This window comes from Saimiri boliviensis, chromosome 16, assembly GCF_048565385.1.
Source record: "Saimiri boliviensis isolate mSaiBol1 chromosome 16, mSaiBol1.pri, whole genome shotgun sequence".
Taxonomy (NCBI): domain Eukaryota; kingdom Metazoa; phylum Chordata; class Mammalia; order Primates; family Cebidae; genus Saimiri; species Saimiri boliviensis.
Window position 1 is genome coordinate 15,666,471 of NC_133464.1, and position 26,923 is coordinate 15,693,393.

Here is a 26,923-nt window from a genome sequence, read left to right on the forward strand (position 1 = left end):
CATTCCATTATATAAACATACTACTCACTGTCTAGCTGATAAACATTTTGGTTGTTTCCAATTTATTCCTCCTAAAAATTGGCTTTGATGAGATTATTACATCTTCTCTTTGACAAGCATGAGTCTAGGCATGAAATTGTTGTAACTATCTTCTAATAGTACTAAAAAATCACCAAACAAGCTGTGCTCTGCACAGATGTTGCATAAACTACGTGAAGTTTAAGTGGAGGTCTATATTATTTCACAAAAATGTGTGAAGTGCCCTGGGGCTGGAATAAGAATCTTCTTAGCTCCACACCTGTTATCAACAATTGATATTGTAAAACTTTTGGACAAAACTTGTATTCCACAATTACACTTGTTTTTATTGAGACTTAGCAGGATTCATTAGCTATTTCAGAATCCTCTTCTATGAATTTCCTGGCTGTGCCTGCTGGTGCACACCTGTTATCCTGGTACTTTGGGAGGCTGAGGTGGGAGGATTTCTTGAGCCCAGGAATTCAAGACCAGCCTGCGCAACATGGCAAACCCTATCTTAACCAAAAAACACAAAAAGTAGCCAGGTGTGGTGGTGCATTCTTCTAGTCCTAGCTACTTGGGAAGTTGCAACGAGCTGAGATCAAGTCACTGCACTCTGGCCTGCGTGACAGAGTGAGACCCTGTCTTAAAGAAAAAAAAGCAATGATTTTCCTATTCTCAGCCTTTGTGTATTCTCTAGATAACAAAACTGTTGATTGTTTGCACTATAATTATTTTCTTTCAGTTTTTGGCTTATCTTTTCATTTACGGTGTATCTGGTCAAAAAATTGTTTTAGCAGTTGCAAATTTAGCAATGTTTACCTCATTGGTTTGTGATTCAGTCTTAAAAAATTCTCTACTATTAAGCATTACGTATCTGTAGTATTTAGGTCTTAAGTTTTTAACTAGTTCCAGCATGCAAGATAATAAAATCAGGTCTTAAGTCGACCCCCAAATTATTTTTTAATAAGCTGTCTAGAGATGGAATTTTCTTTTCCCCACAGAAATAACCAGTTATGTTTTCAATTCACAAGTGGGAGCTGAGCCATGAAGATGCAAAGGCATAAGATTGATACAACAGACTTTGGGGACTCAGGGGAAAGGGTGGGAGGTGAATGAGGGATAAAAGACTACACACTGTGTACAGTGTACACTGCTCCTGTTATGGGGACACCAAAATCTCACAAATCACCACTAAAGACCTTATCCATGTAACCAAATACCGCCTGTTCCCCATAAACATATTAAAAAGAAAAAGAAAGAACCAGTTATCCTAGCAACGCTTTTTTTTCTTCTTTTTGCTCTGCCACCCAGACTGGAGTGCAATGGTGCGATCTTGGCTCACCATGGCCTTGACTTCTTGGGCTCAAGCAATCCTCCATCTCAGCCTCCTGAGTAACTGAAATCACAGGCATGTGCCACCATGCCCGACGAATTTTTGTATTTTTGGTAGAGAGAGGGGTTTTGCCATGTTGCCCAGGCTGGTCTCAAACTCCTAAGCTCATGCAATTTGCCCACCTTGGCTTTACAAAGTGTTGGGATTACAGGCCTGGGCCACTATGCCTGGCCCCCAAAACTTTTGATCAATTATCTTTTAAAAACAGCTTTGTTCCCATGTGAGTGGATCTGCTCCTACACTCTACCCTTTGTACCATCGATCCATTGTCAACTGGATACTTGATGTATTTACCCTCTAAATCAGTGTTCGAGTACTCATTAGCTCGTGGCACCATTAGGTGCATCCTAAATTCACAGTCGATGGGGCAAGATAGCCACTTTATTCGTTAAAATTGTCCTGGCTATTCCAGGCCCGATGTTCCTTCAAAAAAATTTCAGAATCAGTTCTATCCTAACCCTTTATTAACCCTAGATTAATTTGAGAATGGATACTTAGTTCTTCTATTAGTCTTTCAGTACGTTATTCAACTTTCTTCTTAAAGGTCTTATACATCTTGATTTATTTCCAGTTACTTCAACTCATGCCTATAAAATTTTCTAAGTGATTGCTATGCATAATGGAACACTTACAAAAAAATGTTCCCATATGTAAGAATCTTGCTTAACCCTTTGATTAGCAGTTTATTTGTTGAGTCTTTAAAATTTTTTGTAGACAATAATCACAGCCCACAAATAAGCAGTATTTTTGTTTCTAATTTTTTTTTTGTTTCGAGATGGAGTTTTGCTCTTGTTGCTCAAGCTGGAGTACAATGGCATGATCTCGGTTCACTGCAACCTCCGCCTCCCAGGTTTAAACAATTCTCCTGCCTCAGCCTGAGCAGCTGGGATTACAGGCACACGCCACCATGCCCGGCTTATGTTTTGTATTTTTAGTGGAAATGGGATTTTTATCATGTTAGCCAGACTCATCTCAAACTCCTGACCTCAGGTGATCTGCCCGCCTTGGCCTCCGAAAGTACTAGGATTATAGGCATGAGCCACCTCGCCTGGCCATTGTTTCTAATTTTTATTTTTATCTCTTAATGCATCAGCCGGGGCAGTCAGTACAACAAAACAGTGATAAAGGAGATTATTTTTCTGTTCCCGACTTTAATGGGAGTGTTTCTAAAATTCCAACCAGTATCTCAGTGTAAGACAAATTTTGTAGTGGTGCTCAGTGTAGGTACCACTACAAAATAAATCTGGTGATGTATTTACCCTCTAAATCAGTGTTCAAGTACTCATTAGCTCGTGAAGAAATGGCTAGGCCAGAGAATGATCAGGGTCTCAGATCCTTATCCCACTACAATGAAACTTTATAGTAATTATTTTCATAGCACAACAGTCATTTAAGTTTCTGCTGCAACGAAGGTCTACAAAACACAGCAATATAATACAGTGGACAGAGCCATGACCAAAGGGTTAGACCTTGTTCTAATCCTGTTTTCATTGGTAAGTACCAGACATGTTATCTTGCTTTGCAGTTTACTACTGTTTATCTATATATCCCTTCCGAATTATTTTTGACTCTTATTAACTGTGTCCAATATTTAACATATAAATGATAAGAGTCTGTCACAGTCCACTCTAGAAATGTAATTTTTAACACCAGATTTCAGGGTGTCTGCAAAGTCTTAAAGGCATAACCACAATGTGGGGCCCGTGCTTGCAAGTATTGAGATACATTTCCCCAAATTAATACGATTCTAAAAGGATATTCATTCTATTCTCAACAATCTGAGAAATTATAAAACCCTCATCAAATTTATCCAAAAATTTGACCACATTACACATCAACTATCTGAAGACCATTGACTTACTAGTCTGTGCAACAATATTGGTATGTTTTCTTAACATAGCAGCTGCAGTCTCAGAGAGGGTGACGATCACTTCAAGGGCAAGCTGGCGTTGCATATTGTTGAGGCTAGTATCTCCACACAACTACAAAGAAGACATAATTGTATACATTTGACAGTTTAGATTAGTCGCTGAAAACAACAAACAGAACATTTACTGATGTACTTAATTTACCTTTAGACTCAGCTGTAGAGTCGCCTCCAAGTGAGGACGCAAATACTTTGGAACAGTATCTGCAATCTCAACTAGGGATTTTAGGACAGAATCATCATTCTGGTAGCACGAATCATTTACAGCCTAGAAAAGATGAAATAGGAAGTCTTTGCTGAAGATTCACTTTATATGCCTCATTAGCCAAACATTCCTAAGGTGCTGACAATAGAGAAATATTACTAAACTATTTTTCACTAAATAATGTAGCAATCTACATTCTGCATATGTTCTACCTGCAGGCACATGTATACCTTCCTTTTGATGGATGTTAACTAGAAACATACAAAACAGATTTGCATCTAAGTCAAAAGGAAAATCAGTGAAACTATAATAACCACTACAATAAAACTTAAGGCTACCAGGGGTCCCTTTCCTTTGTTCTTTTCTTTTTTCAGAGATAAGGTCTCGCTCAGTTGTGCAGGCTCAAGTGTGGTGGCACAATCATAGCTCACAGTACCCTTCAACTCTTGTGCCTCAGTCTCCCGAGTAGCTAGGACCATACATGTGAGCCACCACACCTGGCTCTTCTGTCCTTTCTATATCCATGTACTTTTTTTCACATACATAGTAAGTACCAGAACCTGTAAGACATTTAAAGTGTCCAATATTACCCATTTTATTTCTCTTTGATGTTAAGTTTGCTCACTGTGGTATTAAAGTATGCATTTTGTGTTTACTGTCATCTATTTCATTTAACTTACTCTAAATCCAGAGGAGGAGAACTGGGATTAGATTTCAACAGTAAGTAGAGATTTTAGATAATAAATTACTAAAGCAATAGTATATTATAGTTAATGCTCTGTCACAAAACAATCTTTTCATTGTGATAGCATGGAGAGAGAAGTTTCTCTCAATCTTTTAAGTAACTTTTTATCATGTGGAAACTTTCAATTTTAGCTCCTCTAAATCCTAACTCAGTGGTTCTCAAGAGGAATGTTTTCTCCCAGGAGATAGTTCTTGATGGTCACATGGTTGAGGATGGGCAAAGGCCATGGATGCTAAATGTCCTGCACCTGTGACACAAGCACAAGGGACTTACATGATCTTCTCATCAAGCATTTCACATTATTACAAATCCCAGACACTTATAAAAAAGAAAAAACTCTTTTTAATGATCTGAACCTAAAACCTAACCCACATATTATTTTTTGTCTGGTTTTAATAATTGTTATCCCTCCTTGAATGGATACATATAGGTGGAACATCCCAAATCCAAAATACTCTGAAATCCTCAACTTTTTGAATACAGATACATCACTCAAAGGAAATGAGCACTTGAGTATTTTGGATTTCTGACTTGAGATGCTCAACTGCTAAGTATAATACCAATACAGTGTTTTGCAACCTGAAAAAATTTTGAGATCCAAAATACTTCTAGTCCCAAGCATTCTGAATAAAAGACACTCAATTTCCACTTTGCTTTGTCCAGAACCTTACTATTTTAGGAAATCTTATCACCAATTCTAATAGCAACTGTGGTGTTTGACTTGCCAATGACATCTTTGTTATCAGTCCAGTTTTAGCTATTGCATTTGTACAGATCACTGAGAGATCACCTGGTCTATTATGTCTTTTAGTGTAGTCCTGTCTGACCAGTTACATAAGGAAAAGCATGCCGTTTTATCATACCTTTTTAAAATTTCTTATTTGTATTTAGTTAAGGTCATATATTAATACTCTAAAATATTGTGCATATATATATATATTACATTACTTATGCATTTCATTTTTAGAACAGTATATGAAAAATTACCAAAAGACTGTCATAAAAGAGGGATTTGGGAGTCTGACAAGGTTGGGAACCACTAACTTGTCCAATATTTTACATTTTATTTAAAACATTTTTTTCCCCAGGAGTATAGATACAAGTTGCTCTGAACATATGCTCTACCTTGTCTGATCTTATTTTGCTTTCTGACTAAAGCAGAAAGTATCCTTAAAACATTAACATCCTTAACAATAATGTGAATTAACCATAAACTTACATTATAATACAAACTATTACACATCCTGTAGTTAAGAGTAGTTTCTCCTTATGTAAAATGGGCATTAAATTTCACAGGTTATTTAACGAAAATAATCTACATATTCAATATTAAGTATATAATTCAGTAATATTCAATAATAAGTATATAATTGCTCACACCATTTACATTACAAAAAAATTTATAACTATAAATATTGTAAGAGACTAAAAACGTCTTTACAGGCAGTAAACATAAGCTCAGTGGAGACTGAGATTTGCATGTTTTGTTCACTCCTGTATCCCTACTGCCAGAACATAATAGGCAATATGCATTTGTTGTATAAATGAACGAATGCATTAAAGAACGCTAATGAAAACCAGGTAAGATATAATTATGATTTATTCTATACTGTTTTCCTACCTGTAGAAATCCCGGTAGCAAGTCTGCAAAATGTTTGAACAGAGCAACATTATGCTCATTTGCAAGTATAAATGCAGCTGTAGCTCTAGCAGATAATGTCCTGATCTAAAATGAAGAAAAAATGTCAAACACAAAAAATTTTTGATAAATGCAAATTCAAGATTTCCTACTCAAGATCAAGTTATTCTTTATCAGTAAAACTGTTGTTTATATTTTAAAGTATAAAAGTAAAAACAACCTCCTAACACACTAATTTCTTTCACGAGTTAGATGAAAATAGATGGTAATATTAATAGGATTGGAATTATTTACCGATGGGTGTTCCTGATCTTGCATACACTGAACTAACATCCGTTTGATGACATCTAAATAGTGCTGCTGCTGGTTCCCAAAAATTCCAGGAAAGTTCCTAAAAGATAATCCAAACATTCTTTAAAAGCTACATTATATTAGTATCTTAGTAAAGTATGAGCTAGAATCTCTAATGAACTATTTGTTTACCTGACTGAGTATGCATTAATCCTTAGGTTGAACATCATCTACTCATTCTCTAAGCGATCTTGTTTTTGGGTTAAGTGAATGAAAACATACTGGAGAAGTATGGGCTGGGTTAGAGGCTACTCAGCAGCCCGTTCCCAGCTACATGCTTTTATCCTTATTACTCTGTCTCAGTCGAAAGCTAACCTGGAGTGCAGAATGGGACAAGGGCAACCACAGGTTTTCTAATGAAAACTACAGTTAACTATGCTCTCCCACCATCTGCCTTCTCTAATCTGAATTACTGATATAAACAAAGATACACTTGACAACTAAAGTAGAAAATGATATAATGCCTAAAATGTGTATGATCTTGAAAAGGTATAAATCTAATATACTGACCACATTCTAAGTGCAGTAGAAAAAGTAACATAGTGGGGCAAAGAATAATCACTTAATTCTAAACTTAGACCATTTGCTTATAAAAACACAGGTTTGATAAGATATTATAAAACTTGGTCAGAGAAGACCCAGAAAACATAATGGGGATTCACCTGCATTCTCCTCCTCCTCTTCAAGACACCATTATTAAAGTGGTTTCATAAAAGCTACATTCAGTAATAGGTTAATCTCTAAAGGAGAAGAAACTGTTCAATAAAACTTTCAGAATCATAAAAGACAAAGAGAAAGCAAGCAAGCTGTGGAGAACTTGCATTATTTTCTTTTTAAGTATAAAAAGTTAAATTAGACTAAAATAATCAATTAAAAGGAGTTTAGGGTATTCATGAAATCAAATGTCTCAAAAAAGTAGCTTAATGTATATACCAGAAAATGTGAAGGGCAGCTTCCCGCAGTCCCACATTCTGAGAGCTAACGGAATCAAAAAGGAACTTCAAACCTTCAGGCCACTGGTTGTTGCCATCCTCATCTAAAAGGAAAGAAATCCGACATAAAGTGTTTAAGTCAGAACTTCAATAGACTAGGAATAAATGCTTTCATTTCATAAGCCTCATTCAAAACATGGATTACTGAAAAATGTCACTCTTGCTATTTTTAAAAATTCCACAAAATTCCGTCCTTCAACCATAAAAATAAGAAATAGCATCATAATCATGTTAAAAAAAAAAAAAAAAAAAAAAAGACCAAACAAACCAACAAACCAAACAACTCTGTATTTGGGTTACATAAACACAGATATTAGCAGAGGTTCTTTTTCCTTTTTCTTTTCTTTTTTGAGATGGAGTTTCGCTCTTTCAACCACACTGGAGTGCAAGGGTGAAAACTCAGCTCACTGCAACCTCCGCCTCCTGGGTTGGAGCAATTCTCCTGCCTCAGTCTCTGGAGTAGCTGGGCCTCGCTAATTTTTGTATTTTTAGCAGAGATGGGATTTTGTGATGTTGGCCAGGCTGGTCTCAAACTCCTAACCTCAGATGATCCACCTGCCTTGGCCTCCCAAAGTACTATGATTATAGGTGTGAGCCACTGAACCCGGCTGGCAGAGGTTATTCCTAAGGAGTGGAATTTGAAGAGAAGGCACCACTTTTAATGGTACAAACATTTGATTGCTTGACCCCTTTTTATAGACCATTGTTAAAGAAGAGTTTAAAAAGCAGGCAAAGCTAGTATTTGATGGCAAGGTCTTGAAACCAAAGTAACAATTACTCTGGAACTTGAGAAGACATCAGGGTTAGAATCTCAGGACCCATACAGGGTACTCACACTTTGCAGTTTGGTGCAAACAGTACCAGAGAATGTTATTAATATGTTTATTATTTAACGAGACTAAGATTTTTAATAATACTTTGTAATAAAAATGAGTGACCACAAAAATCTACAGTGCCACTTATGAGACTGTGGTTATATTGCCATAAAGACCTTAAGAGTTATACAACTTAAAGATGAATTATAGATGTTTTCTTTTTAAACTTCCCCTCATATTTGAACTTTTGTGAAATGACAAGTGTGCTGATAAGCTGACACTGAATAAACAAAATATCCTTAATCTGTCTCTTCAACCTAAAGCTGATGCTTTGAGGGGAAATAAAATACCTGCTTTAAAAAATGAGAGCCCTTTGAATACTTTGGAAATGTTTCCATTGTTAAGTGTTTCTGAATCAGAAATGATGTCACCTATAGACATTCATATCTGCATACTTAAAACCTGAAAGTAGAATTTTCTAAGCAATTTAAAAATATTCAAAATTAGGGCCGGGGCGGTGGCTCACACCTGTAATCCCAGCTCTTTGGGAGGCCAAGGAGGGCAGATCGTTTGAGGTAGGGCATTTGAGACCAGCCTGGCCAACAGGATGAAACCCAATTGGCCCTGTCTCTACTAAAAAAAAAAAAAAAAAAAAAAAAAAAAATACAATTGGCCACATGTGGTGGCTTACGCCTGTAATCCCAGCACTTTGGGAGGCTGAGGTGGGTGAATCACCTGAGGTCAGGAGTTCGGGACCAGCCTGACCAACATGGAGAACCATCTCTACTAAAAATACAAAATGAGCCAGCTGCAGTAGCACATGCCTGTAATCCTAGCTACTAAGCAGGCTAAGTGAGGCAGGAGAATTGCTTGAACCTGGAGGCAGAGGGTGCGGTGAGCTGAGATTGCACCATTGTACTCCAGCCTGGACAACAAGAGCAAAACTCCGTCTCAAAAAAAAAAAAAAAAAAGTTAGCTGAGTGTATTGGTGCATGCCTATAGTTCCAGCTACTCGGGTGGCTGAGGCAGGAGATTCACTTGAACTTGGGAGGTGGAGGTTGCAGTAAGCCGTATTCATACCACTGCACTCAAGCCTGGGCAACAGTGCAAGACTCCGTCTAAAAAAAAATTCAAAATTAATTTGACTCATCTAAAATATAAAAAATTGACACAATCCCCATTAGTTTCTAAGAAATGGTTGCTACAAGAAAGGATACAATCTGCTAGCTGAATTGACTAAGAACTTACTACATTACTGGTTCATGAGATTTTAAAATTAGTGTCATAATGTACTAAGCTCAATCAATAATCTACCATTTAGCCCTGATTTCAACTATTAAAAACACCATCTAAACAAGCTGTGCTTACAGTCACACTTATAAATCCCTGTCCCCCTCACCAAAAACAAACAAACAAACAAACAAACAAAAAACCCAGAAGTGGTGGCCATGGCCACACCCTCTTCTAGAAGGAGCAGAAGTCTGAAGATGAGTGGGGCAAAACCCAGGACACCATGGAAGCAGCCATGGCCCTGGAGAAGAACTGGAACCAGGAACCAGGCCCTTCTGGATCTTCATGCCCCGGGGTCAGCCTGCACAGATCCCCATCTCTGTGACTTCTTGGGAGTGCCACTTCCTAGATGAGGGAGTGAAACTCATTAAGATGGGTGACCACCTGACCGACCCACATAGGCTAGTCGGCTCCTAGACTGAGTTGGACAAGTGTCTCTTCAAAAGGCTCATCATCAAACAACACTAAAAGTCCAGTGACCTCTAAGGGACCCCCCCCAACACCCCACACAATCAAAGAATCAGGCCTTCTGCCTGAGCCTCTCCCTCCAGCAATTAGGCAGCTTTTAAACCACAATGGCACCCTCTCCCAAGACCTAGATCAAATGGAAATAAAGCTTTTTGCAGCAAGAATAAACAGTAGCATGTTCGATTACATTATTATTTTTAGTTGATCAAAAAGGATTTTTACCTTTAGCAAAATGCATCTTTAATGATGTTTGCCTTTTACCTCACTTAAAAAAATATTTTTGGGCATTAAAAATGTACATAGTAGGCCAAGCACGGTAGCTCACACCTGTAACCCCAGCACTTTGGGAGGGCAAGGCGGGTGGATCATCTCAGGTCAGGAGTTCAAGACCAGCCTGACCAACATGGAGAAACCCAGTCTCTACTAAAAATACAAAAAAATTTAGCTAGGTGTGGTGGCACATGCCTATAATCCGAGCTACTCAGGAGGCTGAGACAGGAGAATCGCTCGAACTCCGGAAGCGGAGGTTGCAGTGAGCCGGAGATGGCACCATTGCACTCAAGCCTGGGCAACAAGAGCGAAACTCCATCTCAAAACAACAACAACAACAAAATTTTTTTACATAGTATAGCTGTGTAACAGTATATGTATACATTTGTCAGTATATATATACAACAGCAAAAGCACTGGAATCACTAATTTTTAGTTCAACTGGCAAGTTTAATGTACAAAGTAGGTTACACCATTAATTAGCCTGTGCTTCTAAAACATATAAATTTAGGGGGAATATAACTGCCAATTTTCAAGCAAATTATGAAATTACTTTTCTACATGGATTTTGTTTTGTTTTGTTTTGAGACAGAGTCTTGCTCTGTTGCCCAGGCTGGAGTGCAGTGGCATGATCACAGCTTACTGCAGCCTGCAGCTTCTGGGGCTCAGGTGATTCTCCCACCTCAGTCTCCCAAGTAGCTAGGACTACAGGTGCACACCATCATGCCCACTAATTTTTTTTGTAGAGTTGGGTTTTTGCCATGTTGCCCAGGCTGGTCTTGAACGGCTGGACTCAAGTGATGTGCCCACCTCGGCCTCCTGAAGTGCTGAGATTACAAGTGTGAGCCACTGTGCCCAACCTCACTGGGTATTTTGAAACCAATAGGTGAGTCCTATGACTGGGTTTCAGAACATCTGTAATTTCTTGCTCTAAATGCAAAATCCATAATCACACTTGTTTTGAACAGAATAAATGGTACTTAGGTACTTATAAATTTTACTCTAAACAATTCCATTAAAAAAGGGGGGCTGGGCACAGTGTAATCCCAGCACTTTGGGAGGCTGAGGTGGGTGGATCACCTGAGGTCAGGAGTTCGAGACCAGACTGGCCAACAAGGTAAAACCCTGTCACAAAAAAAAAAAAAAAAAAAAAAAAAGAAAAAAAAAAAAGAAAAACAAAGGAAGAATATACCCATGCTTTTGGTAACACAAGTGCACTTGCATACATACCTATTAAATTCCTGGCCAGTTCTGCAGCAATATCACAAATTTTTTTCCTCATGCTAGATTGTGTTTCCATCTGAATAATCATGAGTAGCTCACTTTTGATGGCAGTCTGAACATCAGAGGGAAGTGTTGGATAAACTTCATCAAAAGCAGAGGACAAGAGACGTCTTAGGAGAACCGCGGCCATTTGTCTAGCCTATAAATAGATAACATTGTTAATAACTAGATTCATTCTGCCATTCATGTATTTCAGGGTCGTATTTTTGTATTTCAAAGGTACCTTGTCAGTTTTCTAAAGAAGTAACATATGTAACTTTTTCTAATTAGTCTATTATGTAGAAAGTGCTACAAAGTAAGACATTTTTACTTAATATGAGGAAAATTCTTAAACGCATTACAATTCAGTTAGAAACACATATCTCAGCAATGATAAACCTATCTTTAATTCCTATTTTTAACACATGATTTGGGAGAAAAACAAACCTTAAATTGTAAACCCTATAATGAATGCTTTTCCTACCTCTCTGTCTAGAATATCAAGTGCCTTTCACACCCAACTTTAGGCTACCAGCCTGGCCTAACTTGTTATATAACTGCCCTTTCATTAGCATCTTAGATAAAATGCTTCTTTCAAGCAAACAAACATTACAAGTTCCCAATACCTAAAACATGCTAATCCATTTCAACATGTGTCTTCTTAGATACTCATTTTAAAATCTGTGTAATTACATTTGGTATTTTCTGTAAAACACTTCTTGAGATTATCAGGCCAGGTTCAATCCCAGAACTTTGGGAGGCTGAGGTAGGTGGATCACCTGAGGTCAGGAGTTTGAGACCAGTCTGACCAACATGGAGAAACCCCGTGTCTACTAAAAACACAAAATTAGCTGGGCGTGGTGATGCATATCTGTAATCCCAGCTACCTGGGAGGCTGAGGCAGGAGAATCTTTAACCCAGGAGGCAGAGGTTGTGGTGAGCCGAGATTGCACCACTGCACTCCAGCCTGGGCAACAAGAGCAAAACTCCGTCTCAGAGAACAACAACAACAAACAACATTACTTGAGATTATCAAAAGAAACGCTAAGACAAATGCCATTCTAAAATTTTATCAAATCAAACCAATAGACTATTGAGAATACTGAACCTTATCTTTCCTGCTCTTGCTTTCTCCAAGCTGATGTCACTCATCATCATTATAATTCCTTTGGGAATCTGACCAACAAAAACTGTTAAGCTATAGAAATAAAATTGGCTATTTTTTTTTCTCCATTACTTTTCACCGAGAAATCTGTTTACTGAAACATTTATAGTAGGTAGAAACCTTTACGAATATTTAACATATGTTCTAGAAAGTGGTTACAATTCTTTTAAAAGTGGTTAAAACTCATGTGCAATTCTTCTGACATATACCGAAAACTATAAAGCCACAATCAAGATGCTGTCACTAATTCACAATCACTAATTCTTAAATCAAGTTAAGATTTAAATAAGGTTTAATCCAAGTTTCTAAAAATAAAATTCAGTAATTTTCATTATTATTCTTGGCTTTAAGTTTACTAGCTAACTTGTACTAATCTTAAAGAATGAGACCAGTCATGTGTTTTTAGTGATAGAAGTTACCCTATATATGGTTCTTCTTCACATCTGACATCCATTTTGAGTTACAGAAAAGAACATGTTACAAAAGCAAAGAAGTACCTCTTGTCATCTAAAAAAAAAAAAAAACTGGGATACTTTTATACGGCTTTTAAAGTGCTATGAGAGAACACGAAGTTGCTATCTAAACTGCTTGACTATTCATCTGCTTAGAGAAAACTGGCTGGAAGAAGTCAGGTGAAACATGATGTAGAAGTCCGGTGTGACTTTACCTCCATGAAGGATAAGCACTTTACGTATAGTTTGACTGTTAGCAAAAAAAGTCTTACATTACAACTCTAAATGTAATATTTTATAGTTAGAACAGTTTTCTAGACTTGGGTATTTTTATACCCTTTCCAAAGTAAAGAGATATTCAATGGCATTCAATATTTATGAGGATATTAACCTATGGGGGGAAAATTAGCTATGAAATGCCTCCATCAGTAGCAGAAAACGATAAAATAATAGAAAATAGCCTTGTTTTACCACAGGGAAAAAGAATTCCTAAAATTAAAGCAGGCTGGGTATGGTGGCTCAGGCCTATAATCCCAACACTTTGGAAGGCCGAGGTGGTGGTGGTGGTGGGGTGCAGATCAAGAGGACAGGAGTTCAAGACCAGCCTGGCCAATATGGTGAAACCCCATCACTACTAAAAATATAAAAATTAGCTGGGCATGGTGGCATACGCCTCTAGTCTCAGCTACTTGGGAGGCAGAAGACTCACTTGAACCGGGAGGCGGAAGCTTCACTGAGCAGAGAGGTCAAGCCACTACACTCCAGCCATGGTGACAGAGTGAGACTCCGTCTCCAAAAAAGAGAGAGAGAAAAAAAAAAGCAAAAAAGCAAATTTGATTTTGGTAAAGTAACTAGGTAATTAGCTAAAAACCATGATTCTAATAAAAAATTCTAGAAAATATGTCTGTTCCTAAGTATGTCTTTTAGTATACACACTTCATCTAGAGATAGTTATAAGCATAAATTTTTAAAGATAGGCAAAAAGTATTTTTTTCAAAAGATTGGTAACACATCAAAACACTGAACTAAGTTACTCCTTTACAATGAATTGTTTCAAGGAAAAATTTTTAGCTACAAAAAAATCACTTAAATTAGGCCAGGCAGGGTGGCTCATGCCTATAATCCCAGTACTGTGGGAGACTGAGGGGAGTAGATTGCTTAAGGTCAGAAGTTCGTGACCAGCCTGGCCAACATGGCAAAACACTGTTTCTACTAAAAATACAAAAATTAGCCGGGCATGGTGGTGGGTGCCTGTAACCCCAGCTACTCGGGAGGGTGAGAAAGGAGAATTGCTTGAACCCATGAAGCATAGGTCGCAGTGAGCCGAGACTGCATCACTGCACTCTAGCCTGGGCAACAGAACAAGACTGTCTCAAAAAAAAAAAAGAAATAAAGAAAAAATTCAAATCACTTAAATTTAATAAAACCATTAACCTTCATCTACCCTGGACATATTATCTTATACAAAAAAAAAAAGGCAATTCTCATTCTTAATACAAAGTACTTAAAAAATTACATAACTCCTAGGCAGCTTTTAGCAAACAATAAGTTCAAAGTTCCAGTAAAGTCTATGTGGAAAATCACAATTCACATTTCTACTATGATCATTATCTAAAAACTTGTTTTCTAAGAATGTAACAGTCACAAATATTAAGAGAGTACCTCTTCAGCAGCTGTCGTATTTCTGATGGCTTGTAAGAGGAATGTGATCTTTGACTGGCCTGGAATATTCTCATAGGTTTCCTACGTTAAGAAAATAGAAAAGAATGTTAGAAAACTTCATGGGTAAACCAGTGAAAGAAATAGAGTGGGAAGGATACATGAGAAATTATTTAATCTAGGTATGGTGTTAACACCTGTGACATGAAATATACTTCAGACATGTTAGGGCATAGAAGATGTCTACCAGGTTACTTACTAAGTTCCCTTCTCTTAAGCAAATGTTTCTAATGTGTGTGCATGTTTTCCCAATTTTTGCTTCTTGATTAACAAAACTCAAGGCATAAGAGAGTCAAAAAATTGCCAAATGTGACTTATGCCATTGTGCTGCAAATTTTAGTGCTTATTTAAAATCACCTTAACATCATGGGAAACTGTAAATAGTTTTTAGGCTGAATGATGTACAACTGGTTCAAATTACCACTACTTAGAACCACCAGACACACAACTGGAAGTAAGTCAGAGAAAGTATTCAAATTCTTTATGTTACATTTCTTCCAAGTAAAGATCATACTAAAACCATATTAAATACATAAATGAATGTGTTCAGGATAAATTTGGTCAGGAGGCATTTAATGTCTTTTGTAGATTATTAGCAAGAGGTTTGTGACTCAGGACACTCTATTCTGTTAATAATGTAAAATCACAACAAATTGGTTAATAATAAAAAGCTGATACCAAATAACAGAGAGATGATCAGAACAGATTAAAAAAAAAGAACCAACTATATGCTGTCCAGAAAAGCGCGGATTCACGTCCAAGAATTCTAATGGTACTTGTTCACTATGGAAAAGAAATCAAGTACACTTGGTATTGTTTCCTCTAAGAAGCTTCTTAGTAAGTAAATGATAATCCATCACTATCTGGCAATTTAGGGTTTCTTTAGTGCTTACCTGCCCTCACCATTACCATACCTCTATAGCTACCCGGCTTCTCTGGAACAAAGTGACAAGGGAGGAAAAACAAAGCTATTTTGAATCCACATCTACCTTAAACCCTTTACTAAGGGCCACATGGCATCCGTGGGATATTAACAGATAAGGAAACAAACCCTTACAAGTTAATGATGTGCCCAAGATCACAGACAATAAATGGCAGACAGAACTCTGGTCCTGTAAGGCCAATCATCTTCAAAATCTCTCTGGTACTGAAAGCTCTCAATTTCACTTCATTAAACAACCAGTTTTATTTATGTAGTGCTACAGTTTTCAAACTTTTCAAATATCATCTGTCTGAGGAAGAGAAGATTTTTGGGGAAAGGAGAATTCAAGATCCTCTGAAAACCTCAAGTTTCCATTCTAGTAAAAAGCACATAGGATGAGAACAATGCTGAAAACTGCCAAAAGTATTCACAGCTGAGGAGAGAAAATGGTCTGAATTTATTTATCCAGAAGAGATAATTTATGTAAAGATATTCAAAAGCTGACTGCAAAAATGGTTATGTACCTTTGAGACTTTTCACTTATTATTTACCAAAGCAACTGCTTATACCAGTAGTATGTTTCCATTTAAAAAGTATCTCACTATACAATAAAAAGCACCCAGCTTAGCCAACTATACACTGATGATGTGATCAATGTTTAACAATTAAATTTCTAGTGGTCTAAATCAAGTTTTTGCAAAAACTCCCTTACGAGGCTAGCACTCTCAGAAAACTTAATATAAAACCTGAGGCTCTCTACTCCTGCCCAGGGGGAACTGATGGTGTGACTATGCTAACTCTAGTAGACATAACATTGGGTCAACTATTAAACTCTACTCCATAATGAATTAGAAGCCAATGGTGCGAGAGTTTAGTATGAGTGACAGATGATTTCTTCTGAGAGGGTTCTCTCCATCTGGTATGTTCCATTATTGTAATCCAAATATAGTATTATATCAATACCACCACAATGGTCAAGGATAATGGTTACACAATCTAATTTCCAAACAGACAGGGATGGTACCTCTTTACCTTTGCATATGAGTACCTAGCACATTAGAGTATAGCAATTATAAAGACTGTTTCTAATACTATTCCTAGCACTAGTCCAGTTAGGTTCAGTGAATGTTACCAGTGTTGAGGCAAACAAAATTTCAATTCTTTTTTTTTTTTTTGAGACAGAGTGTCGCTCTTGTTACCCAGGCTGGAGTGCAATGGCGCGATCTCGGCTCACCGCAACCTCCACCTCCTGGGTTCAGGCAATTCTCCTGCCTCAGCCTCCTGAGTAGCTGGGATTACAGGCACGCGCCACCATGCCCAGCTAATTTTTTGTAATTTTAGTAGAGACGGGGTTTCACCATGTTGACCAGGATGGTCTCGATCTCTTGACCTCGTGATCCGCCCGCCTCAGCCTCCCAAAGTGCTGGGATTACAGGCTTGAGCCACCGCGCCGGCACAAAATTTCATTTTGATTTGGTTCCACCTTAAACAATTCACACAATGCAAAAACTTCTCCGCCTCTTCCCTGCCCACGATGAAGAAATGCTCATATGTACTCATCTCATTCCATAAATATTTATAGTGAGCCTACCCTGTATGAGGAAAAGAAAAAGACAGGACACAGGACTTTTATCTATTAAGACCCTGGTTCCTCAACAATCAGGTATATTTTTCAATGTTATCTGTCTATTCAAATCCCAACAATGGGCTGGGTGTGGCGGCTCATGCCTGTAATTCCAACACTTTGGGAGACGGGAGGATCACTTGAGGTCAGGAGTTCAAGACCAGCCTGGGCAACATAGCAAGACTCCATCTCTACAAAAAACACTAAGTGAAATTGGCTATTAGAATAAATGAGAAACAAAGTCTGTATGGAGAACCTTAGTAATGATTAATAAATACTTAAGCTTACGTCATATAAAAATGTCTAGTCATAAATACCATAAAAACTCTACTTTGCACTACTTGTCAATGATTTATTCAATAGCTTATTCACACTATCAGAACAGAAATAAAATATAAAGCCTGTCTAATGGTGCACACAACGGAAAAAGTTTTAACTTTTTAGAATTTTGAAGTCCCTTCAATGATTTCAACCAAACATAAAACCATATTTGAATACAAAAGAAGTCACCTTAGTCAACAGTTTGGTATTTATGTGTCGACTAAGTATTTTTATTTTGAATGAGTAAATTACAAAGGTATTTACTGAGCCCTGGTCAATTCTTTAGTTCACAGAAAATATTTCTATATTTGCTATATGAGACTTAATGCTGATTTTATTTCATTTGATTTCTTATAAAAGGCTTGTTTCATTAGGCAAAAAAGAAAGGGGTATTATATGGCACCAGGGAGCTTCCTCTCAAATTTACTTTTTTGGGGGTCAAATTGGAAAATTCTGTATCACAGTACTTACTTTACATATTAATATACTGTCAGGATATACAAAGAAAGTCAAAACCTAGTATATGAATGTTTTCACTAGGAATAAAGAGACTAAGAGAATAACAATAGTAATTTCCAATTGCTCTTTATGAGAAAATGTGCTGAATGCTGATAACTATACCCAAAGTGATGTAAGTGATAAAAGACTTACAACAGGCATCAATTGGAATTCAAGCTAAACCAGACACTGGTATTTAGTTCAATAGAAGAGAGCTTCCCCACTAGGCTTGACAATAGACTTAAGCAATTGGAGGGAAGAGGGAGAATTAAACTAGCTTACTAATTACAATGCTGTTCTGCTTTGTAACACATGGAAATTTCTATTATGGGTTGGGATTAAAAACTTATTTTGGCGAGAAATTATCTCAAGAGTTAGCAGAAAGCATTAGTTTCTTTCTTTTAGCATCATATCCCCAAGGCAAATTGGTGCAATACATGCATATTACTTCTAGGAACAAATGCTACTTTTCAGTATTCTACAAGCAAACTTGGCAAAGTGTAAAGATAGGTATACATGTACTCCTGTGCATAGTACTATTTTTAAAAGAGCAGGTCACTGGAAACCTCAATATCCATTTCATAGAGGGTTGCTTATATAAATATCTATCCATATGATGTATAAACTATAGTTTGCCAAAAAACTCACTTATGAACAAATGTGAAATATACTGAATGAAAAATCCAAGTTGGAAAATGGTGTGTATTATAAGCCCATTCAAGTAAAAAATGAAGGCGTATGTTAAGATATATTTTCAGAGAAGATGCATGAGAAACTTAAGTGTGGTCACCTTTGGGAAATGGGATAAAAAACTATCCTACTTACTGTTTGAATTTTTACCCTGAACATGTACTACACGTATAATAAATAAAAAGTTAATAAAGTGAATATTTGAAAATGCCTTTTCAGGTATAACCGAATTTTCGGTGTGTTTACTTAATATAAAACCTCTCGCCGGACGCGGTGGCTCAAGCCTGTAATCCCAGCACTTTGGGAGGCCGAGGCGGGTGGATCACGAGGTCAAGAGATCGAGACCATCCTGGTCAACATGGTGAAACCCCGCCTCTACTAAAAATACAAAAAATTAGCTGGGCATGGTGGCACGTGCCCGTAATCCCAGCTACTCAGGAGGCTGAGGCAGGAGAATTGCCTGAACCCAGGAGGCGGAGGTTGCGGTGAGCCGAGATCGCGCCATTGCACTCCAGCCTGGGTAACAAGAGCGAAACTCCGTCTCAAAAAATAAAAAAAATAAAACCTCTCAGTGTAACCAGCATATCTACCACCTATTCAAAACAAGTATTAACAACACTGTGGTTTTAAAGACACCTGTAAAAGTCTTCAGCCCTGATTTCAGAAGAGGACCTGTCATCAATTTCATTAGCTATATGTGATATTAATTTTGCTCTGTAAAAATATCTGGCTAAACATCCTTCTCTTAACCTTACAAAACTCTTCAGTCGCATGGTTGCAAAAACTCCATACATAATCAAGTTTGGCAGTCAGCTATGATAATACATTTAAAAGTTTCTCCCTCCCCTTAAATATCTCACAAGAATCGTGGTCTCAACGCTGACAATGTACCATCAGTGTTCTAGTGAACTTGGTAAATGAGCTTACAGATATATTTAAAATACTGTCACTTGAAACTATCTCCACATTTTGGAGGCCAGGAACCAGAGGTGGCTTGAAAAAGAGAGAGAGATTCAGGTTAGATTTCATGAAGTTGAAGACTTAAACATATGGTACCGGACCAGTTAAACAACGGAAGTCCCACTACATCCCATTTATCCCACGATTCTCTAGAGAGCAAAAAAAATTTATCTGAAGGAAGAGCAGAGTAAGTGTATTATAAGCCCAGAGTAAGGTGGAAACTGCACAGAAAGAAACCCTAAAGGCAACTTCGCAAAACGGGGGTGGAAGGGGGTAGGGAAATTTGGCTTCTGATGTTAGGAACTAGAAAGGTAAAGAAAACTAAACGGAAACAAGCGAAAAGGCAGCAGCAACAAGGCAGGGCACACATTTCAAAGACAGGGACAGGCGGTGTGGAGAAGAGCAGGGGGCAGAAGCAGGGGTGACGGGTCAGGCAGCAGCCAGGGTTTGGGAGACCCACAGCGCCAGGCTGGGTGGGGACCGCTGCTGGAAGGGCGGTGGGGGCTCCCGCTGGGAGAAAGCGGGAAAGGGGCGAGCGGGCAGCTCGGAAGGGGGGGTGGCCAGCGAAGTTGGGGCCCGGGGCCCGCCCGGCACCCCACACCTGGGTGGGGGCAGAGACTCGGGAGCGGCCGCACGTGGGTGCGAGCGGCGGCGGGAGGTAACTGGCGCCGGGCGCCGCGGCAGCAATGGCCGGAAAAGCCCGGGGGCACGACCGGGCGCCGCGGGCCGCCTCACACGTGGGCTGCTCGGCCGCCGCCCGCCGGGCCCAGCCTGCGCGGCAGCCGCGGACCAGCGGAGGCCCGGCGGGGCCAGCGTCGGGAAAGGTCGGCGCGCCGGCCAGGGCGCGGAGATGGGGACGGCGAACTCGGTTACCTCTGCCTGTTTCCGGACCACATTGTCGGGGCTGAGCAGGTTTCCCAGGAGCAGGTAGAACTGTTGCTGCTCCGCCGCGGCCGCCGCCATTGCGCTAGGCGTGAGAGAGAAGGAGGGAGGGGAGATAGGAGCCGTGAGGCGCGCTGGCGGGCCGCGGGAGGAGCGGGGGCGGGCCCAGCGCGGGGACCGGCACCAGCGGCGGCGCGGGGCGCGAGGGGGGGGGCCGGGCGGGAAGGGCGGGGCAAAGGGGAAAGGGGAGGACGGGGCGGGGCCTCGCGGCCTCTCACCCCGCCGGGGCGGCGGGCGCCGCCGCCTCATTGGTCCTAGGCGCTGGGGGCGGTGCCGAGGCCGCCTCCTCGGGGGCCGCGCCGATTGGCCACGCACCCTGCGGTGCCGTCACTGTCCGCGCGCCGTGGGCCGCCGGGCTGTGCGCCGGTGGGGCCGGCCGGCGGTTTCGCAGCTGGGCCAGGGCTCGGGTCGGGGTCGAGACCTGGGCTGGGGCCGGGGCTGCGTCGCGGGGACAGCGGGAGGAGCCCGCCGGCGGGCCGGGTCGCGGCAAGGGGCCTGGGGCCTGGCCGGGGAGGAGGGGCCGGCTCCTGAGCGCGGGAGATTTCGGTGCCGCTGGCTGGCCGGCCTCCTTGCCGACCCCCGGCGCCTCCCCACGGCCGCTGGAGCAGGCCCCACCCCCTCGGTCCCTTTACCCCTGGGAGTCAGTCCTTCACCCTCGGGAAGGCGGCCCCTTTAGGCGCACTTCTACCTCCCTTCCACCCACAGACTCCTCGCGCTGTCAGACCCTCCGACCTCCCTCAGGGCTGTGGACTCAGGCCGCCCCTTCGTGCCGCCCTCGCCAGTGACTCACGCCTGGGGCTTGCCCAGAAGTGGGGTTACTCAGCCCTGGGCTCTCCCCCCAGGCATCGGTCATCCTCGATGTCCACGTAGCAAACATGCCCCCACCCCAGGATCTGTGACTTGTTTCCTTGAATCCCTTGTTTTGGGGTTCTGTTCTCGCCATGCTTGGGGAATGTCCAGAGAGAAACCTTTCTTCCTAAAGGAGCACTGATTTACAGGGCTGATAACCTCAATCTCAGTCTAGGAACCCAGAGGCATAATTTCAATTTCAGCATTCTAATGCATAGATAATACACTCAATGTTCTTTAACTGCTGGGCCTGCCAAAGGCAGAGAGAGCAATGTATAAATCAATGGGTACTTCTGCTGAGACCCTGTTGCATCCAATACATTGGGCTAAGGACAGTGGAAGCTTCGCTCTGTCGCCTAGGCTGGAGAACAGTGGCGTGATCTCAGCTCAGTGCAACCTCTAACTCCTGGGTTCAAGCAATTCTCATGTCTCAGCCTCCCATGTAGCCGGGATTATAGGCGTGCGCCACCTAACTTTTTTGTATTTTTAGTAGAAACGGGGTTTCACCGTATTGGCCAGGCTAGTCTTGAACTCCTGACCTCAGGCAATCCCCCCCCACACACACCTTGGCCTCCCAAAATGTTAGGATTACAGGCTTGAGCCACCACTCCCTGATACTAAAACAGTTCATTTCTGCCTGAAAGGGACACTATATCTCTAGCGAGGTTTTATATTGGGTGAGATGGAGAGTAGTTCTACACCGCTGGCAGTACGTAGTATTTAACTTAGGGAATTTAATTTCCTGTTGGCTATTCTGCTGTAGTTCTGCTCTTTGAAAGTCAAAATATTTGCTCTTTGGTGAATGATTTTAAATCTTGGCCACTGTGTCTAGAATCTGGGCTGAGCCCTGGGATCCACGTGCAATTGTGATGACCAGCCAAGTTTGTTTTTTTTTTTTTTTTTTTTTTAAGAATTCTAATTGATTCCTAGAGAAAATTCCCTTAGAAAGTTTTGGGCCATGACGATGGTTTCTCTACAGGTCTGCAGACCTATCTTTGTTGAATTTATATTTCTTAGATGTGATAAGTTTTCATTCCTATGCCACCTTATTTTTTCTAGGACAAACCACTATGCACATTACTTTGGGGCAGATTTTTTTTTTTTTGATTTTTTTTTTGGTGTGCAGTGGGGGTGTTTGGATTCTGAGGAGGTTTCTTAATCAGCTAAAGTAATTATGATTTAAGAATTACAAACAAAAACAACTCATTCAAATGACTAGGTTAACAGCAAAATATGATAAATTGCCTAGAGGCTTGCTTAGGATCTGACCCAGTCTCCAGTTACTTTTTAACACCTGTTGTGATACGTGTTTTTATTGGCAATGAGTCCGTAGATTACATATATTGGCTTAATAGTTACTAAATAATAGAAATTCCAATTAAGTTTGCAGATTTGTCAAAATAAGGACCTTGTTGTTATTATTATTATTTGAGACGGAGTCTCGCTCTTTCACCAGGCTGGAGTGCAGTGGCGCGATCTTCACTCACTGCAACCTCTGCCTCCAGGGTTCAAGCAATTCTCCTGCCTCAGCCTCCCGAGTAGCTTGGACTGTAGGCATGCACTACCACACCTGACTAATTCTTGTATTTTTAGTAGAGATGGGGTTTCACCATGTCTTGGCCAGGATGGTCTCTATCTCCTGACCTTGTGATCCGCCTGCCTCAGCCTCCCAAAGTGCTGGGATTACAGGCATAAACCACTGCTCCTGGCCTATTGTTATTATTTTGAGACAGAGTCTCCCTGTCACCCAGGCTGGAGAGCAGTGATGTGATCTGGGTTCACTGTAGCCTCTGCCTCCTGGGCTCAAGCAATCCTCCCACCTCAGCGCCTCCAAGTAGCTGTTCTACAGGCACTAGCCACCACACCTGGCTCATTTTTGTAGTTCTGGTAGAGATGGGGATTTGCCATGTTACCCAGGCTGGTCTCAAACTCCTGAGCTCAGGTGATCCTCCCGCCTTGGCCTCGCAAAGTGTTAGGATTACAGGCTTCAGCCCACACACCTGGCCAGAGCTTGTTTTCTAATGAAGCAAAGCGTAAACCTAATATTATTTCAGGCAGGATAAAAACAAAACAATTTTGTGTTATTGGTGACATCCACTGCTAGAACATAAAATCACAGCCCAGCCTTATTTTAACACTTTAAATATCCAATCAAAAGGGAAGAAAAAATTTAAGGTTAATGAATGAAGAGAGACCCCTTCCCAAATGGGAGAAATTCCAGTAAACTTGGGGTAGATAGCAGATGTCCCAACAATGAGACCAGTCCTGGTGTCCAGAAAACCTCCTAGGTGGGGACTGTATTTTCAGTGGCAAGCTTGCCATTTTGGAGACTTTATAATGTTCAGCCTTCTGGGAAGTTCACTGCACTTAGAAGCCCATTTCCCATAGACAGTGTCCTTATTGCTTATAAGAGTATAATTTTATTGTTAAAAAATGACTCAGGGGCTGGGTGCGGTGGCTCACACCTGTAATCCTAGCACTTTGGGAGGCCGAGGTGGGCAGATCCCCTGAGGTCAGGAGTTCTAGAGCAGCCTGTGAGGGGTTTCAACAGGGTGAAACCCCCAATCTACTAAAAATACAAAAAAAAAAAAAAATAGCTGGATGTGGTGGCACATGCCTGTAATCCTAGCTACTTGGGAGGCTGAGGCAGGAGAATCGCTTGAACCCAGGAAGAGGAGGTTGCAGTGAGCCAAGATTGTGCCACTGCACTCCAGCCTGGGCAACAGAGTGAGACTTCCTCTCAAAAAAAAAAGAAAAAAGAAAGAAAGAAAAGAAAAGAAAATAACTCAGATATTGCATAAAGGCAACCCGCAGGAGTATAGGCTTATTTATTTCCCAAGGACATCAAATGGTGGAAGGTAAAGATCCTTGAACTTGAGTCTAGGGGATTTGTATCTTTAGTCCCTTACTAGCTGTGTAACCTTGAGTGCTTAATGTCACTAAGCCTCAATTTCTCATGTATAAAATAGAGATAATAAAAAGTATATAATCATTAAAGTTCTTCTAGCATTAACTTACAACTGGAAGTAAAAATGCAAGGATAGAAAACGTTGAGTCTTACTCACTCTGTATTAGCTGCCATTGCTTTGGCCACATTAAAATAAAAATAAAAACCAAAACTGCCCCAAATTAATGTACATAGTGGTTTATCTTGTGAATGGCCAGCTCCTTTCCCTTACAGTTTATTAGACTTGACACTACTTCCATTAAGCACTGGAGGCAAATTTGCTTAGAGCATTTGTAACCCCTTACAAAAAAGGATGAGGTTGGGGGGAAAGAAAAGTTTATCTCAATGGTACGTGAAATCCTAGGTAGGCTAGCATTTTTGCTGTTAGGAAGTACTGCTCAGCTTGGGTGTGACCTATTTGTAATACTGCAGGAGACCAGGCTCCTTAACTAGAGAGCATCAGATCCTCTCCTCCTAATGCTTTTAGTTTTATGGGCTCCCATGTTGATGCAAGTGTTCTGGAAATGGGAGAAGTTTGGAGAAGTTAGGCTTATAAGACCTCTGTGGAAGCTTTTCTCAACTGGGACAGAATTTGGTTTTGTCTGTTCTTTCTGGTTTGCAGAGTGCTGAATGTAAATACCATAAGCTTCTCCCAACTAAATAATTTTTTTTTAAGTTGCCTCGGGTCTCTATGACTCCTCATCCTGGTAGTTGTAAGCTCTTATGCTCTTGATACCACAATTTATTATGAGGGTCAGTTTAGATGATTTAAATGAAAGTGTTATAATCTGTAACTATGCCAATGTAAGCTGATGGCGTTATTATTTTTATTAATAATTAACGTGGTACAATGACAAAGAATGCTGGCTTTGTTTTCTTATCTGTAAAATTGGAATAATAGTTCTTCATTATTTTGAAAATAATGAAGAAAGAAGTGTTTTGAAAGTTAGGATAATATAGGTAAATTTACTTATATGGTATCTGCATAAGTAGATACTCAGTAATTATCATCTTTTATTAGTAAGATAGATTTGAGAGTTAAATGAGACCTTAAACAAGTAATTACTCTTTTTGCTTGTTTTTTTAGAGATGGGGTCTTGCTAAATTACCCAGGCCAGTCTTGAACTCCTGGGCTCAAGCGATCCTCCCACCTCGGCCTCTCAAAATGCTGGGATTACAGGCTTGAGCCACAGTGACTGGCCTTAAACAATTACTCTTAAAGCTGCATCTGATGCATAGTCATGTGTATCACATTTATGTTTATATAAAATCTATTTGCATATTTTCTATTAGTCTCCCAATTGTGCAGAGTAAAATCATATATGGAATGGATTACAGATATTTAATAGACCCTTGGATGATAAGTAAGATTTCTGACTCTAATATCAATGTTACCTGTTGCCTAGATAAGAGCCAGCAAAAAAAATTGGGAACGGTTGAAAAATTGTTTGTTGAAAATATGCTGAACTATTCACCCTTTTTTCAGCTTTTTATCAAAACTTTCAAGTTCCTGCTCTGAAGCAGTCTGTTACATACAGTCAGTGCACCCCAGCCAGGGGCAAGTGGGACCCTAACAATCCTGAAGGGCCTGGTGCACAAGAAGCCCTCAGTAAATTGTGGAGTAGAACACAGGCCAGGGAAATTTTGACTCAGTTTTTTCTTTTGCATTCTCTCTTGGTTTTATATTTCAGGTTCAGTGGGTATCTGTAGGTGGAGGGACTCATTTTAGGGAGGCAAGGAACAGAGGCTCCAGAGCCAGCTGATACGCAAGTTTAAATGATAGCTTCACAACTTACACGCTCTGTGATCTGCCCAAGTTAACCTTCGTCAAGCCCAGTTTCCTCTTTGATGAAGTAGGCATAACAGAAGGGTTTATTATTATTATTATTACTGATTAAAATACCTGGCATAGTGCCTGGCACAGAGTAAATGCTTAATAAATGGTGACTGTCATTGCTAATACAGATCGCAGCCCCTAAAATTTGTAACTTTAATTCTGATTGCAGATCTACCTGTTAGATTATTGCATTTTTGTATTCCCATTATATAAGTGGTCATGTTACAGGAATGTACAATAATTGTGGTTAAGGCCAGGTGCAGTGGCTCACACCTGTAATCCCAGCACTTTTGGAGGCCAAGGCGGGCGGATCACCTGAGGTCGGAAGTTCGAGACCAGCCTGACCAACATGGAGAAATCCCGTCTCTACTAAAGAGACAAAATGAGCGGGGTGTGGTGGCATATGCATGTAATCCCAGCTTCTTGGGAGGCTAAAGCAAGAGAATTGCTTTAACCTGGGAGGTGGAGGTTGTGGTGAGCCTAGATCCTGCCATTGCACTACAGCCTGGGCAAGCAGAGCAAAACTCTGTCTCAAAAAAAAAAAAAAAAAAAATCTGTGGTCAAGAAAAAATCAGGTTATTTTATTATTACAGAGCATTTAAAGGCTATTTCCAGCTT

The 26,923-nt window shown here is 40.2% G+C and overlaps 1 protein-coding gene across 2 annotated transcripts in view; it reads right to left on the reverse strand.

Annotated features, from left to right (window-relative positions):
* IPO5 (importin 5) overlaps nt 1-26,923 on the reverse strand; it is a 70,014-nt gene that overhangs the window by 27,646 nt on the left and 15,445 nt on the right. The window contains exons 3-10 of one of the 2 annotated variants that reach the window (XM_074387524.1): nt 20,604-20,697; nt 14,659-14,739; nt 11,347-11,539; nt 7,215-7,317; nt 6,225-6,321; nt 5,913-6,017; nt 3,487-3,609; nt 3,276-3,396 (exon numbers count right to left, since the gene is read on the reverse strand). In XM_074387524.1, the coding sequence (XP_074243625.1) occupies nt 3,276-3,396; nt 3,487-3,609; nt 5,913-6,017; nt 6,225-6,321; nt 7,215-7,317; nt 11,347-11,539; nt 14,659-14,739; nt 20,604-20,693 (913 nt within the window). In that variant the 5' untranslated portion in view covers nt 20,694-20,697. Of the gene's footprint in view, nt 1-3,275; nt 3,397-3,486; nt 3,610-5,912; nt 6,018-6,224; nt 6,322-7,214; nt 7,318-11,346; nt 11,540-14,658; nt 14,740-20,603; nt 20,786-26,923 lie in introns of those variants that run through there. The other variant, XM_039473116.2, reaches the window with a different exon arrangement.